General features: G+C 38.7%; 1 protein-coding gene across 2 annotated transcripts in view; it reads right to left on the reverse strand.

Annotated features, from left to right (window-relative positions):
* Nucleotides 1–18,115, reverse strand: part of LOC104331264 (contactin-6) — a 150,850-nt gene that overhangs the window by 116,193 nt on the left and 16,542 nt on the right. For both annotated transcript variants that reach the window (XM_075432529.1, XM_009936553.2), the window contains exon 2: nt 2,851–2,985. In XM_075432529.1, coding sequence (XP_075288644.1) covers nt 2,851–2,905 — 55 coding nt within the window. In that variant the 5' untranslated portion in view covers nt 2,906–2,985. The remainder of the gene's footprint in view (nt 1–2,850; nt 2,986–18,115) is intronic.

Raw genomic sequence — 18,115 nt, forward strand, 5'->3', positions numbered from 1 at the left:
AACAATGCTTAAATTTCAACAACAGCGTAAGGAGATGGTTGTCATGAATCCTTATAACAAGTACACAGAATTTAAAGTAATGATCTCCAAGTTTATCTTCATCACCCTTCTTGCCTCTGGTGCTCTGCTTAGATCACAGTATCTCATTTAAATAGCAATGGGTTATGAAAATAAAGTCTAACCTATTCCCTCACTGCGTCACTGTGCATGCATACATTACTTTATTTTACTCTGTCCCCTAAGGCGTCTGCAAGAAAACCCCAAAGACCCTTGTTGAGTCACATAAAATAGCTCTTCTGGAAAATAAGTGTTGGAGGGAACATTACTCTTTCCACGAGCTTTCCATATAAAAAGAATACAGAGGGTGGTTTGATTTTTGAGTAATTGAATCACCATTTGGAGGGGGTAATAACATTTAGCTCTGCTGTACAGCACGTTTAATCCTTAGATTTAAAATTCATTTATAGGTCAATATCATTTTCATTCTGTCTGGTAGAACTGAGGTAGAAATAAGGAATAAAAGACTGACCAATGTCGTCTAAGAACCTGAATTACCGTTCAAGCCCCAGCCCACAAGACTGCTCTGCTCAGCGTCGTGACCAGTTCCTAATTTTTCCACTCCGTTCTATTACTCCTAAATTGATGCGAACCATCCATATAATAAATCATAGAAGTTTTGCCCGTAACTGCAGGTTTGACTATTACCATCAAGCACATTACAGAATGCCATGTAGTGAAAATCAGCATAGCTCCACTAAAATCTATGGAGTTAATTTATACCCAGGTATAAATTAACTTATCTCAGTGAAGACAGTGGGAGCTTTTGCTGTTCCTCTAATTGACGGCAGGATCAGGACAACGGTGCCATTGTGATCTGCTCTTGGTTCCTGGGAACACGGAACATTTAAATTTTTATCTCTTGTGAAGTATTCAAAAAACTGAACATGTTAACGTAAAAGTGAGCTCCTAGTATCTTTTAACTCAGCTGGCCCAGGATACTGGTGTCATTAAAAGATGATCCTCTAGCAAGAAAAATGAAGATGACAAAAAGCTGAAAAATGAAAGCTTTGTGGAAAGAAGTGAAGGAAAAGGTTATATCTGGAAACACAAAACATGGATGTAAAAATATATTGTCCATCACCAAGCTGTACTGCTCCTTCAGTGATTCATATTCCAGGATAACCATCTATTTCAAAACTGCTAAAAACAAGCAAGAAATTATACTCTCAAACTGTACTCCAAAAGATTGGCAGAGGTCCTTCACTTGGACCAGTAAAGAGGGAAATGACCTGTGAAAAGTACCCAATAGGGCTGATAGATGCTGTGGCAGTGCAGCAGGCAATTAGAGGGAAGACTGGGGACCTAAACAGGTTGCTGTTGTGTTTAGTTCAGCACATCTGGGCCTCAACGAGTGACTGCTTGCTTGAAATCTCTACAAATATTTTCATATGAAGTCCTTAACATGTTGGCTGTTTGTTACTGAAATAGGCACCTAATATTGGTTTAACAGAAAGTCTGATCCTGAGCTTTACATTTTTACCTGGAATCTGTTAGATAAAATATTATCTAGTTTAATTTAAATAGTATTTTAAATAACTACTGAAGTCTGCACTCTGCTTCTGTGTCTTCATTTCAAACAGCTGCTGACTCATGCACTACAGAATTAATTTAAGTATCATTTGAGGTTACTTTAATACAATTTCCTTGTAAGTACATGGGTAATGTACCAGCTATTTAGAGTTCAATACATTAATTGTAGACAAAAGTCAGTTGTCATGGTTTCTATCACAGACAAGTGCGAAGGGTCAGTTCATCCTCAAATTCACTATAACCTCAAAGAGTTCAGTTACCATTTTGTGTCTGTTTTTAAATGAGCCTGTAACAAGTCTCATGAGTTAATCCTATTTATTTGGTTTTATGAAGCAGGATTGTAAAGTTATATGCTTTGAATTAGAAGAAAGGTTCAAAAAAAGAAATGAACTGAGAATACCATACCCTCACTGTGAACAGTGCCTAGCTAGTCAGAAGACAACATTTTGCCTTACAATATGTTAGCAACCAGTTGATATTCTAATGAGGCACATGGGATATTCAAGAAGGGGAATGCGGGAAAGCAGTCCTGCTTCCTCCAGCCTCACTTTCTCCTGTGAATACAACCTGAGGACTGACAGAACACCGAGCACCGGGTGCAGTGACAGGGTGGGTTGCATGAGGGTCTGTCATCCAGCCAGCTGGAGGCAAAGGAGGAACACTTGCATTTGCTTTGGTTATTAAGCAAGACTTTCTTTCATTTTTGGTATTTATGTCTTGATAGTCCTTACGATTCTTACCCATTTTGGACTTCATAAATAAGTGCTTTTTTCTGTCTTAAAGTTAAAGGTGATTTAAAGACACTTTACTGGTGCAGAGGTATTTGAAGGGTATGATATTGTGTGAGGAATCTAAACCATCCATGCAGCACTCCCATATACCTCACTAAACTGTTCTGGTTTTAACCCAGCTCCATTTGCTGGCTTGGGAGCTGGTTACGCTGTGGCTAACAAACGTCTTTCATGTGCATGTTGTTAGCCAAGTAACAATTGTACTTTTTTCTCAATGTTACAGTTTAGGATATTTTTAAAAGCTATTACCTGGGGTACAGCCTTCTTATGATCTTGAAATGTATTTTCCTGGTTCAAAGGCAGCACCTAGAGTTACTTAAAATTAAAGCATGTCCTAATGAGAAGCTCCTTAGTCACTTGTTCATGCAAAGAAGTACTGTTAGTTTTGATAATTACTTATCTTTTCTAGAAGAATTATGATACTGATATAGATTTGTCAATCACAAACACTAATAGTGGAACATTTTACCTTTGCTGCAGCTCATGAATGGCAGCAGATTTATTAGTTTCCATAGCAACACCATCTCCACTTTCCAAGGTCAAAAATTCCTCCCATCCAATCAGTGGAAAGTAAAGTGTGTCTTCCTGTGACTACCTTGATATTCTGTAAAAACAGGAAGAGATATTGGGTAATTAAAGCACAGATTCAAGATAAATACCCTAATTTTCCCTGCGTAAATTCATGTTCTACTGCACCATTTGAAGACTCAGACACCAAAAGTGCAATAAATAGTCCAGAGAGGATCATTCCAGCGAAAAAATAATTACCAAACAACACAAAGATCAAGAAACAAGATCAATGAAAAACATGCGCAATGTTTGAGACCCATCCACCCACTCCATGTGGCACATAGATCGCTTGCATGGACTTGAGTTTCTCCAAGTAAGAAAGCAAAATCTGCCTGTGGTCCCTTCGCTGAAATGTACTTTTCTTGACTTGTGAATTTTCATCACACTATATGATGTTTCTTGCCCTATAGTGGTTGGTTTCTGATCCCAGAAAGGATCCTTCAGTAAATGTGTGGTAATGTCGGCAGTTACTGATGCAAAATGGTAGTTGTCATAGGGGAGGAGAGAGCAAGGCAACGTCATACGTACACAAAGTAAAAAAAAAAAAAGAAACCAAATATTTTTGTGTTAAGATTTATTCTTCAGAAATTAAACATTCACCCATAGGATTTACATAACAATTTGCTTTCATTTCCTTTGAAATTTCAGTCAACATATGATGAAATAAATGAGGAAAAAATTATCTGTTTGGCCTATACTCCCAAAGGGCAAACTAGTAATTTACTGTTGGGAATCAGTTCGTAAAACAGCTGAAACCAGAACTCATTCAATAAAATGGGTTTACAAAATCATAAAATCACTCTAAACTATTTAAGTGCAGAAAATTTTCCACTGAGAAATTGCGTTTATGATCTACATTTACAAATCCATATTCTCTTCTCACTTGTCTCATTTTTCACACCAATGTGGAAAGATATCATACAGGGTTGCCCTGAAACTTACTGCTATGAATGAGAGAGATGTTTTTCAGAAAATTAAGAAATTCAGCTCTTTTGGAAGTCATTCCACTTCTATAAGGAACCTAATTCTGTTCATAGCTCCTTATAAACTCCACCTAAAAATTGTAGGTGGTCTCAGGGGGAAGACACTTATAAACCACTGCTAGTTGCCATTTCAGGCAGGGAATAATCAAACCTTGACAAGCTTTTAAGTTTTTGAAAAAAAGAATGAAAAAAGCAGAGTTTCTTTTAATCTTTTGTGAGGTCCTACTTCACACACAACTGGGGTCTACTGAAACACTTCTGCATCATTTAGAAGTATAAATGGTATGAGCTCTTTAACAAGTGGAAAAGGAAGTTTGGAAAATTCCATCAAAGTAGAAACAGAGAAAAAGGAGTTGGATGGTACCTTTCTACATCAATCCTGCCCCAAGCAACAGTAACTGCACCTAGAATATCCTCAATAGATATTTGCCTATCATCCTTCAAAGAACTGTGATGATACAAGTCTTTCCATAACTTCCTTAGAAACCTTGACAACGTTGTTAGTTTTAAAGTTATTCATCAGGTTGGTTATAAATGCCTTTATTTGTCTACCATCAATGGACACGGACATTTCTCTCTATACCTTCTGCATGGTTGAAGAATATGATAATGTTTTATATTAGAGGATTCTTATTCTGGTTATCCTAAGTAATTGTTTTATCATTTCTTTTCATTTTTCTCTCTTGTGGATTATTTCAGCATAGCTGGCTTTTCTCTTCAAGCACCCTTTCCAGAGCTGGGCACAGTCCTCCAGCTGAGGCAAAGCAATGAGCCATTTGCTTTTTACACACTCCAAATGGGGATGGCTGGTTTTTTTTATATATTTGCATTCAGTTCAGGTTCCACTGTAACCCCGTCTTTAAACCGCCTGCCTATACTGAAGGTATGCATTGATTATTGCCACTTCAGTGTGAAATCTTGTGTTTTTCCTTAATGAATGACATCATGCTTATTTCACACCTTTTCTTGTCAATATTTCTCCTGAAGCTGGTGTACATATCTCATTGAAGACAAAAAAAACCCACTTACCTTTTTTTCCTTGTCCTTCCTAAAACAGGATGTATGCTTTCAGATCAAAAAGTGTTAGAATTTTAATTATTTACTAAGATTTCATGTTAATTCATCCTATATTAATTTTGTGACTTTGACTCTCTCCCTTCCCCTGTGTCCCAGTTTTACCTTTTTTTCTAACTCTAGGTTAGGAGCAGGGATCTATCGCCCGCAGGAAAATTCCCTGCAGAGCCATGACCTGTGTGTCCAGCAACACCACCGGGTGAGGAAGCGCAAATTGCCCTTTGACTGACAAAGCAGCTTGCTGGGTGCAACTGTCAGTACCAGTAGGTAACAACCAGTATCTGTCTATGCTTTATCATCTTTTGCTGAAGTTATTGCAATGAACTTTGCACATTCCCTCAAGCTGTCTTTCCTTGGTGTTTCTCTTTGCATTTACTTCCTGTGCTGGGCATTTTTCTCTGCTTGTTTTTCTTGACACAGACAGAGAGCATTTCCCAGGGCTGCCTACTCTGGCCCCATCCAACTCCCTTTCATCAAGACCTCTCAAACGTGTCTTGTTTCTGGTCATTACACATTCAACGTGTGAGTTATTTTGTGCAGATGACCCGAAATCCCTTCTAAAGGTGCAAGAGTTGCTAAAGGCAATTATGGCTCGCAAAAAAAGCACAAAAAATCTCCAATGTTACTCAAGTGCTTTCCAAGGGGAATATTCTGAACAACAAAAAATCACCTGTAAAAGCCAATTAACTGGTGAAATCCATCCTTTTCCAAGATACTTGCCCTTTCTTATTAGGACAGATGCCCCTGAGAAGATCCCCGATTTCCATTCTCCTCTTCTTGAGTTATACATGAGTCTTCTGAAACCAGGAAACAAGTACCTGCTGCTGCCAATATCCAGAACACATACGTCGGACTCTGTATTTATATAAGGTATTGATCAATCCTCAGAACTGTAATTCTCATGCTTCTAAGATTGAGGATTAGAGGGCATTATTCTGAATATATATATACACACACACATATTTCCTTTAAGTAACTCAACTGTTTAACTTATTTCACTCTGACAAACACAAGGACCTAACTGGCAAGCAGGCACTTAATAATTTTTACAACGTCTTTCCAACAGCAGCTTCCATGGGATTATTTACTGTCAAAGTAAATCAAGAATAAATGAAAAAACTGAAATATTTATAGCATAAGAAAAATTTGGTTCAGACTAGAAATCCCAGACTAGCATTAAATCAAGAAATGTAACAAGATAAATTGTGCCATCATACTCTTTGTTTTCTGGATGTAACACTATCACTTATTCTAATTGTTATGCCACAGTTTGAACAGTCGGTCAAGATAGATAGATGGAAAACAAAGTATGTTAAATATGATCATGGGGAAAACATTACATTTTCCCCTAAAAATACTGATTGCATGTCCTTTTGTCAACAGTATGTAATTTATACAAAAATGTTTGTTACAGAAATAGTCAGAATAATTTTTTTTTGTTTTCCCATTAGAGAAAAGAATTCCGTAAGAAAAGACTGGATCCTCAGATACTTTTTAGCTATCACTTTTTCTTCTTATCTATGGGGAAAGGGAAGATATCTGTTCCTGTGACGTCCAAATGTGATGTGTGGGACATACAGGGGCATATATGAGAAGAACAGATAGAAATACTGCGGTGGAAAACAGGTGGCTGAAATCAGCCTGGGGGAAATACGTCAGTCAGCTATGGCCCTGCATGCAGCACAGCAACCGCTGCCTGGACGGGCTGCGCAGCCTCCACTTCCCCTTGCCAATGCTCTGGGTAACTTTATTGGAAAGAAAATGCACAGAAGTGTTGCTTTCTTCAGGGCTTTTCTTTCTGGATATCTGGACTATCGAAAATTTCATTCTGAACGTGGGACAGGAGTAGCTGCACTGACTTCGTGGCATTACGCTTAGCACATAGAGGGAAAGGTTTTTGTTGTGTGTCTGGAGCTTATAGCTGTATTGCTGCTTTCCCTTGGCAATGGAATTTAGGAGGAGATACTTTATAGATTCATTCGATAATTAAAATTTTCTGACATTCTGACATATATTTGGTGCATCAACCTAAGTGCCAATATTTTGTTCTTTATTGAGCTGAGGCTCAATCTGGTGCCTAGGCTTTAGGTTTCAAGACCTGTATTTTCTCCAACTCTTTATTTTTTGAGTAACAAAATGCTTACAAGATCAAGTCTGTGACAAACGAGGAAATGCACTTCTGGTGTCCTCTGAGTTTTCATGAAAATATGCAACATTTCACGTTTCTGCCACAATTGTCTCTTCATTTCGTAAAAGCAAGAAAGAGTCGGTTCAGGTGGCAAACTGACATTTTTCTGAGGTAAAAGTTGTCAGGCAGTGGGAATGATGAGATTTTGCTCTTAGCTAAATTCCAGCAAATTGACATTTTTACCCATGGCAAAATGTAGCTATGTTTGCAGAAATAGCAACTTCTTGACCTGGTGAAAGAAACAGTGTTTCGCAACAGGGATTTGGGGCTAAATTCCACAGTGGTGCTGGCAGAGGAACTTCACTCCAGGGCTGGTGTATTGGTGTAGCTACCCATAGGAGGAGATCTGTCGAATGCATATAGGAGAAAAGGAATAAAAATGTGAAGACAAGAGGCTATAATCCAGTGAGTGTATGCATAGTCTTTTTATTCTGCATTCTCAGCTTTCCCTCCCACCAGCTTCTGCACATCTATATTATCTTTTGAATTTGTTCTTACACACTTTTTTATTCTTCTTCTGCCAGGAAATAAGCTGAGTCTGTCCCAGCCAGGCTTGCATTCTTGGCACACCATTGCTCCTGATCTCTATATTGTCTCCTGAGCACCTGATTTGAAGGCATCTAATGTGAATTTTCTCATGAATGCCAATGATATACAGCTACATTTTTCTTTTCAAACTTTTTATCCCTGAGGCACTTTCTGCACTCAAACTATTTTCCAGATATCCATAACAGACTGAATAGCATATACTTGTAACTACCAGAGCAGAAGCAGAAGCAACCAGTTTTACGGTCTCCAGCAGGATTTACCTATGCTGTTGTAGCACTTACTGCTTATTTAAAATTATTGAACCATATTTCAAAGGAGGAAAGTACCCCATGTTATTTAACTAAGGTTTCCGATACTGATCACTCCTATTTTTCCTTTTTACAAAAGGACTTGGCTTTTCATTTGTTTTTCACTCCTGATTGCTATTGCTTACTTTTCCTAGGGAAACAGAAAATATTGCAGCTTATTTGCAATTCAAATTCAGTACATGAAGCCTTCAGGGAGGGTTTAAATCTTGTGTTTTCAAAACAATTTCCTAAATCCTAACAGCTCATTGCATTTCAGGTGACTTTGGGACTCATACACAGTGTGACGCTACAGATGCTTTTGTTTCTGAAACTCCCCACATTAAGGCACCTTATGAGCACACAAGGAGTAATGGGCTGGAATCTACTTTGGTGTCTATGATGAGGCCTCCCTCAGCTCCCAGATGGATTCACCAATATTACAATAAGCAGATATGAAGGCCATAGCTGGCTTACTAAATAATAATGGCACTTGGGTCGTCCTGTGACCTCCACGGACAAGGCAAAAGGCTTGAGTTGAGCAAGCTGCCAGACATCCCTGATTCAGATGAACTTACTCATCTTCCCCTGACGAAGGATCCTTCTGAGGATTCAGACCTTCTTCTAACAGCCGAGTAGAAGATGTAACAGGTTTTCCACATCTTCAAAACAATTGTGATTTTTCACATGGTTTTGTTATCACAGACAGCAACAATTAGGGAGCTTAAACTAGAAAGCTGAACAGAAACACTCCGCTCCCATCAACACACTGAGAAGGTACTCGTGTGCTTTGCGTGCAGCTAGCAGCCCTCTGGCATTGCTGTTCCAACGCCCTGGGAAGGTGTTAATGAGTGACCCACTGTCACCAGAACGTGATGAATATATGCACTGGTTTAATGCGATAGCATAAACGTTTGTGTGGGCATTCACAACGGTAAGTAGCAGTGTCTCGACAGGAAGGAGGCAGTGTGAGAATTTGCTGCATTTAATCCAAACATAAAGACTGAAAGATATAAACTCCGGTGTGTTGCATTGTTGACAAATCAGCATAAAAATGTTTTTCAACAGTAAACTGCTTAAGTCTAAATGACCATAACTGTTGTAATAAAATCACCGCCCTCATGCTTAACCAAGCCTTAGGAAAGCACAGTAAAGGTTCAGTTCTCTCATATGAATCATGTTGTTTGGAGCTTATTTACTAGTGCTTTGATATTCTTTTTTTTCAGTTTATACACAGTATGCAATGCCAGTAACCATTCTGAAAGGGTTGTCTCATGGGCAATGTAAAATTTTGCTTCACATACTCACATTGCTCACGTACCTGGTAGTGTTTCCTTGCAACGTAGGAGAAGTAGACATATTAGCTTTTTATAGATGTATGTGTCAATATGTATATATGCGTGTGAGTCTGTGTATATACATAGTGCAAACAAAGGTATCAGTTGTTTCAATCATTTCAACTGTTGTCTTGTTTTTTGGCATATAAAGTTATGGCGATATTTCTGCTCTTTGCAGTAAAGTGTGATAAAGAAAGACAGAAATATCTCATTGTGGTGTAGTGGGAAAAAACTGGCACAGAAGTTGGTTTGGTTTGAAGAGTGGTGAAGTCTTTTCCACTCATTATAAACCCTGGCTGGTCTATTGGTCTCTTACTCTGGGACACATGGAGCAAGGATATTTGTGGGGGAAATGTTGGGATGCCCTTGCACAACTGATGTACTGCTCTTCAGGGTATGTTTTCACACCTGTAGATTTTCAAGAACACAGCTGGACTGTGCCAAGGATTGGCTTCAGTCCAGACCCATCGGCAAATCCCTTTCAGGGAAATGATAAAACTAAAATATGCTACCAATTCAGACTGGCACTGCCCAGAAAGGTAAATGGCACTCAGGTAAACTGCCTATCCTGTTACCAGAACCACGGGCCCTCAACTGATCATAAATAAAACCCCAATAATTGCGTTCCTCTCTGTAACACCTTTTCCATGGTTTCTGTGGCCACTTCTCACGCCTGGCTTTGTATATAAACGTGTTGTGACTGAAGTCAATATAAGACAACATACAGATACAAAGTCAACATATTAGTTTGTAGCAATTTCTATTCTGTAGTCCTATAGATGCTATGACATGGAGGATTATCTTTTGGAATATCATTTATATGTAAAGACTGTCCAAATTCAGGCTACTATGAAATATTCGCTACTTAACTAAGTGAGTCATATCATTGCATGTGTCTCTTAAAATATTCAGTGAAATATTTGTTTTTCTTAGTTAGTCACCCCATTTTACCTTATGTAACGTAAAAAGCAATGTATCAGTTTAAGTAGTTTAGAAATATGTCATGCACATTAGTATTCATTACTGATATTCCTGGAGGGAACAGTGAGGATCAGCATCCGTTTACAGTGTGTAAGCTCCTCATCTTTGAGATCCTGAAATGTGATCTCAAGAAACACAAGGTCTCATACCCTACTTCAATTGTGCTTCAGTTTCAGCTGTATGTGTCTCAGTGCTGTGTTCTCTGTTCCTAGCAGAAATTATCACTTCTGATTGCAGGAAAATGTGGTTTCTATACTAAATTTGTAGCTGGGATAAGCATAGGTGCCTTTGACAGTGGATTTCTAGCCTGCAACTGTTTTCATAAACTAAACAGAAGTGAGGCAGAAGTAGAGTGAGGCAAAGTAATTATTTCTTATGTTGTCTGATATAGAAAGAAAAATGTCATCCACAAAAGCTTCCTGGGGGAAAATGGATAACCTTAAAGAAAGATTTGCAGCAGTGATAGTAGCATTTAGCAATGACTGCCATGTTTCCAGCAACTGAGGGAAGGCAAAACGAATTCAAGCTTAGGAGTTTCTGTAGGCGATATGTACAGTGCTTCACCAAAAGATTATGTGCTATTGACCTGCCATCTCTTTGCATTTGCAGATACACAGATCTTGAAGGCATGCTGGAAGAATTAACCTCATATAAAATTTTCCATTTCACTTCTCTTTGTGTTTGCAGTTTAAGTCTTCCTTTGTATAATATGCGCTGTGTATGAAGACAGAATAAAAAAAATTTATTACATATGTTACTAGACTTGGGAATATGTTGAGTCCTTGGCCAAGATGTGTAACCCAGTCACAGTCTAACTAGTCTAACTCCAGGTGGAATCTAGATCCAGGTATTCCCCAATGTTTCACAGAAGGTTTTCACTGAAAGGAGAACTCAGACTGACCTACAAATGCTCCAGCTATTATCCCTTCTGAACATGACGTTGCTCACCACAGCAGGAACAAGATCTAATGCTACCTGAGTTCCAATACAACACTTAGGTCGCCTAGGCCTTTTTCCCTCTTATCAGTACAGAGGTGACAGACGTCTTGCTTTTTTGGTTTCATCCTTTGCCATGCCTCTGTACCAGCAGTAGGAATATCACCTGCCATCAAAATGCTCAGAGAGAAGAACTACAAACACTCATAGTTATTAAACATTTAAATAAAGTAGTAAATGTCAAAGCAGTATTCTTTATCAGAACTGTCTAAAGTAGAAATTGTCATCTAGAATCTACTAATCAGAATACTTATTTGAAGACATGGCAGAAAGCTGCTAGCATCTGCTACAACATGACAGCAACTTCACCCACACACTAGCTTCATATAAGGGCTTGGGCTGTGACTTCCATACTCCTGAGTCATTCCACTTAGTCATCCTGGTGCAGGACTGTCCAGCTCTTTGTCAAGTAACTGACAGGACTGCAAGGACCACATGCAAGAGCTCTACAAATTCTTCAGCTAAAATAGTGCTGGTCTCCTTTAATCCCTACATGTGTGGGAACGGACATTCAAACACCGGTATGAAATCTGTCCTGTAAGTTTTGGTGAGATCGAAACTCCAGCCTAGTCTTCACAGATCTCTGTGAACTGCAGAAAAGAACATTTTCTACGTGAATTACAATTTAGAAGTTTTCATTGTATAGATAATTTCCAACAAACAGAATATTCTCTACTCATCACTCAATACAGTCTACAGTATTTCGTGAGCAAACATTGAGACAGAAAAGGTCTGATAAAAAGGCTTGAAAGATTTGGCTAAAGTGTAAGTGTGGATCAATTTTCAATCCAATACATTACGAAATACATTTTCTGAAGAGATCTGAAAGTGTTAAATTTATCAAACCTGACAATAACAACTGTAAACTAATTATCACTTTTCTTTTAAAGTGTTCGCAGACACTAAAGCTAAATGTCTAGATGGTACCCAAATACTGAGACTGAAGAGCATACGTTATTCTTCACAGATGAAAAGTTTAATATCTACTTCATATCTGTGCATAAAATCTTAAGAACTCTAGAAAACAGCCTTCCAAATATTGTCAGTGTAATAATGATAAAAAAATTGATTCTATTCCAACTGAAGTTAGTAGAAAAAATTCCCATTTCTTCAGTAAAAGAGGATCAAAATTAGAATGTCATCAAAAGATACCATGCAGGTTTCTTCAAGGATAGGGATGTTAATAAAGGAATTGCTGATAAAGCTTTACAATGGTATCTCGAAGTCTTCACCTCTTTCAAGATCTCATGCAGCAGTTGTTTCGATACAAGTCTTCTATCACAGGAACGCTTTAATTTGTGCCACCATAAAGCCTGCTATTCAGTGTTTTCATTTTAATCTTTTGCTTGCCTTATATTTAATATCCCAGATCTTCTTATTAAAATCCATATTAAAGGTATTGTGATATCTTTATGGTGTTCTCCTTTCAAACAAAATAATATCCTTAGTAACCAGGATCTTACACCTGCATTGCTTATACACCTATACCTCCAGCTGGTGGCCATGGAGGGAATCACAGTGCACAGAGGGACTGACACAGTCTCAGGTCACCTCACTTGGTACCTTCCACTCCACCCAGGACGGAAATGCTGTGTTTCTCAGAAGCCAAGTAACAAGCCTCTGTCCTTCTCAGCAGGAGACACCCAGCCGATGCCTTTACTTGGCACCCATTCACCGAGCTAATGGCCGAGGGGATTTCCCTGCGATGGCTCGCAGATCTCATTTGATCAGTATCTAGCAGAAATTTATCATTTACTGAGAGAGACCCTCTTTTTATTGTTCTTGGCTTGTTGATGTATTATATATTTACCGGCATAGAATCTCATTTGCGGTTTATTGCTCTAACATCTGAAATGATCTCTCCCTTTCTCATTTCACTGTTGCTCATCGTTCGTTGTTCCTCCCGGTTACAGCCAGCCAGATTCAAATGCTGGGCTCCCAAACCCAGCACAGGCACCAGTCGCTCGTCATCACACCTGGCTAGTACTTAAACAAAGTACTGTTATGGCTAGTCTATTAAGAAACTATTCATTTTCACATCCTTTCCTGGAGGACAAAGGGAAGGAATGATGCGCTTTGCACACAAAACTTGTCAGGCACAAGGTATGAAAGAAAGTAGAACATTATGTGGTGCATTAGAAGTCCCCTGACTGCTTCCTGGACTCCCTTACAAGGCAACAAGCCATCTTGGGACTTGCTTTCGGGGAAAAAAAAAAAGTGAGGTTTTCTCAGCTGAACAACACAGGACTGCAGTGAAGCTGTAGGGAAAGGAAAGACTTCCTAGACTTTGGGGAAATGTCTTCAAATCTTTCTTTCTCTTTGTTGAAGATGTGCTAAGGAATTGGTTCTAATATTCCTTGAACTAGGCAAGCGGTACACTCGCCTTCTACCAGGAAGGGTAAGTTTAACAACACTGCAGCAGTATGAGGGCAGGGAGTACATACGAGCTTTCAGCAGGCTTTCCTGAAGAACTGCAGTGGGAAAAGATGTCCACACTGACTCCTGTCAGGTTGCAAACGATATCTTAAATCACCTGAAATAGTTTCAGTGAGTTGCAGAGACGCCAAGACACTCACTAGCACTGGTTTTGGTCCTTTGAACTAACCCTTCTTTTTTTTTTTTTTTGATGCCTGAAAAAACCTACCCTGGAAAAAGCAACATGTGATTAACTGACATTGCACTTCCTAGTTGCTGTTAGGAACAACGGGCATCTTCTGTCCACTGGGATCTTACAGCAGGATGCAACATGGTGCCTATCCTGTAAAAATCAAGCCCCAAACCAAAGAGGACTTCCCTCCTCCCATCCAACTGCAACTTTACCTTGGCAGCATATAACCCACCCCGGAACAGTGGCAGCTATGCGGCAGGAGAAAAGCAGGTGTGAACCAAAAACTTAAAGCAGATTGGGTTTTGTGGATCCCAGTCTTGGGACAAGCATCCATGGGGGTTTCCAGTGACCAACGCAATGTGGTGGTCTCAGAGATGTGGCCACAGAGACACCCAGCAATCCACCAGACTTTCTGCCCAAAGTGAATGTATGGTTCAGCAAAACATCACTGGTGCTCAGTTTTGCAGAGCTGGAGAAATGCTCTTTCGAACCAAGGGCTTAGAGAAATGCCTTCAGCAGGGGACTGAGGAGTCCGCCTGCCACTCCTGCCATGGGAATTCATGGATCAGAGTTAATATTTGTAAACAAATAAAAAAAGTGAAACCAAAGTTAATTTTAGACAAGAACCTGGAAATCCGCCAAGTTATTAACAACTGGTCTTCAGCCTGGCAGAAAGTATAAAGAGCACCATGAAAGTAAATTATTAACTTTAGATTTCCCCAGAGAGCTGTCAGGAAATATTTAGATTTTGTAATAGCCATGCGTTGCTGTGCAGCAATAAATAAGGAGGCTGGGACTAGTTCTGTGCTGACCTAGGCGGACATGAATGCTTCTAGGCTAGATGAATTTAAACCAGCTGGCACTGAGACTAAGTTGAATATTAAGTAATATAAATAGGAACGAGGCAGGACTGTAATGCCAGGGTGACTTTAAGATTAGCTGAACCATACATGGCCATTATTTTTGCATAAGATGAAGTCTCTAATCATTTTATTTGCATGCTTATGTGCATGCATGTGTGTCAGGAGGGAAAGTTAATTTCAGGGCTTATTGTTTAACAAGTAAACGATTCAGCGCGAAATGATGATCCTTACTATTCCCTTCCTCCTTGGTGATGCTATTTCTGTTTATTACTATCATTTAGAATCTCTTTGATAATGAGGAAAAGAAGAAAATAACCAGTTGGTTTCTAGATGATATTCAACTTAATTCAGCATAATCTATGTATTTGATGATAGGGGATATATCCAAGTAGAATAATCAGTGCAGCAAATAGATTGTATTAAAGCACAGATAGCATTCAAGATGATCAGGAGGTGGGACCAGGCATACAAATTATTGACCTACCCTGTTTGAACAATATATCTGGATGCTGGTGGAATCTGGACCAAAAATAAAAAAAGGAGGAACTAGTCCTTTAAACAAAAGACAAAGAGAAAAATGCTGGGGTTTCTAATGGCTTCACCACATCGAGTACTTGTTCTACAGGATTTTGGGGGCTACAGTAAGAGAGAGCAGCAGAGGACTCTCGGTCTGACTCAACAATAATGAAATCAATAACCAAGACAAAGCCAGCTCATACGAAAGTCTGTCTTTAAAGTACTATTTTGTCCCCTACCAGCCCACTGATATTCGCAATCTCTCTGTCCTCTTCCCTTGTCTGTATATATCCCTAATATTTTGATCTCCCTTTACAAGAAAGGAGTCCACAGCTCTGTCCTCCCCTACAGCACCCGCGCACGGCCCGGTCTGAGCAGCAGTGTCAGAACGACCTGCTTGGAACAACTTTGTCTTCACACCGTGAGACGAAGATGATGCTGCCTTGGGCTATAGTCTATGCACCAGCTAAGCCAGAGCCAAGGAAGGGCAAGCGGCTGGAAATGGGGTGATGCTTCCCTGCCCACGCGAGTCTGAACTGTCTGAACAAGTTTACTATTCTCAATTATGGCTCTGAAGATAAATGACTTATTGGTGTTTAATAAATATAAACAGCCATGTCTTTCTTTAACTGCCACATGTCAGACATTAAGAGCTATTTTGATTTTTAGAAGATGATCATGTTTCAAGTCATAGTATAACTTACAGACTTTTTTTTTTCTATTTAATTGAGAATTTGAAAAGACAACTTGATTATGAGCTGTGATTTAGAATATATACAGAGAAGCACATGTTCACGTGATCTAAATATAAGCACAAGTTTAGAGATTCCTTTTATTACAGAGAACCATTTGGCACATTTACAACAAGACTAATCTATTTTCCTTTTTCCTACAATTAAAGGTGTCTTTCTTTTTGCTAAGAATTCCATAGACACAACTAAGTTCCTTCAAAGTCAGTTCACATAACATACACCAATTGTATCAAGCTTCTTGCAAATTACGATGTAATTCTAGGCCTAAGATTAATTGATTTTTGTTTGTGTATTAATGAACTTCTTCTGCAATTCATCGTGTTCCCTGGGACTTCTGTACGAGCCATTAGCTCATTCAGAAGTCAGACCTTATCAAGTGTCACCAAGCGGGTAGAAGAAAGAGACAGAGCAAAACATTAATACATTTTATTACATTAATTACTACTGGACTCCTGCTTTCCCCTTGGCAGATGATTTGTTAGAAATTGATTCTTTTTCTTGACGATTACACTTCACTCCAAACAAGTCACGCATGCAAGTATCAATACATTTGCATCTGCTGGATATGCAGCAGATAATTTATATAGATTCACGATACATTAGAAAAGCAAACTGTTAGCTTGAATAGTAATCAGTATTTATGAATGTTTTCTCTTCCTGGATACACTGAAGAGATTTTAACTTGAACTTGCTATTCTGGAGGTACTCTCTTTTTTTGGCAGGTGAACAGGGTTGCATACTCCAGTGGTATATGTAGCAATAGTGTTGAGCTTTATGGAGAAATGTCAATTTACACCAGCTAGGAATCAGGACCAAAGATTTTTGGAAGAAAAAAGCTTTTAAATTTATGTATTGTAAGATCAGGATAATAATTTTACTTAGAGTTTCCTAACATCAAGGCAGATAATATTTAGGATGCACTTATTTCTGTAAGCACTTATTTAAAATACATTAATTCTAGAATTCTAAAATGTGAAAGTCCATGAAAACTATTTGCATCAAACCTGTACATGACTGGATATAAATATTTAGCAAGAGATTTTTACTAGCATTGAATTATTTTTTTTGTAGAGGCAGAACTTCCATTTCATTTCTGCTTTCTTTTCTTGTCTATTAGACTGTACATTGAAAGCTAATAGGACTTTAACCTGTTTTCTTGTAACATCAGCGCTCTGAGAATCCTCTTTTATACCCTTCTGTTTAGGACTTTCATTTAGACTCTCTTTATGCACCAAAAGGTGCTGTGGAATCACAGAGAATAATCGAGAGGAAATTGCACAACGCCAGATGACCTGTTATAATGCAAAAAAAGAAACAGTAGTGAATTATACACACCGCTATCTCACTCAAGGCCATTTTGAGGAGCACTTATTCTGCAAAGCACTTATGCAAATTATTCTGCTGATTGAGTACCCCAAAATACAACTAGGTGCTGGGAAACTATACCCATCTCTCAACATAACATAGTCCTGAGCATCTAGGTAAGCTGCACTGCACTCACAAATTAACAAGAGGAATTACCTAAATGAGAAATCCTGAAATTTTGAATATTACTGTTGTGTCAATTAAAAGAAGTTGGTAAAAATTCACCCATGTGATTAGCTGTTATTCATTCCCTTTTAATTCTCCTGTTCTGCATTTTCTATTCTAAGCATTTCTGTGTACTTCTTAAACAGTTGCTGCATTCTCAATCCATACATGCCTGTATTTTTGTACTGGTAGAATAAGTGAAATGTTCAAAGCCAAATTTTCTTCCAAAATCTGCATGGCTGATCTCAGCTTCACAGCTTTGTTTTCAGTGAGGAACAGGTATTGCTGCTGACGTGGCTCGTGAAATTCAGTTGATAGTGTTGGGGTTGTATGTGTTTGTCTCTCTGAAGGATTATAGTCACGCGAGGAGAAAGGAGTAGTGCAATCAAAATCCCCCTGTGGACTTCAGATCAGACTTCTGTTTTTTAAAATGCCAGAGTAAAAATGTGGTCTATTACGAATTAGTTTGTAATGATCTAAGGAAACAATTAATCATTTTTACC

Source organism: Opisthocomus hoazin, chromosome 11 (genome assembly GCF_030867145.1).
Source record: "Opisthocomus hoazin isolate bOpiHoa1 chromosome 11, bOpiHoa1.hap1, whole genome shotgun sequence".
NCBI lineage: Eukaryota > Metazoa > Chordata > Aves > Opisthocomiformes > Opisthocomidae > Opisthocomus > Opisthocomus hoazin.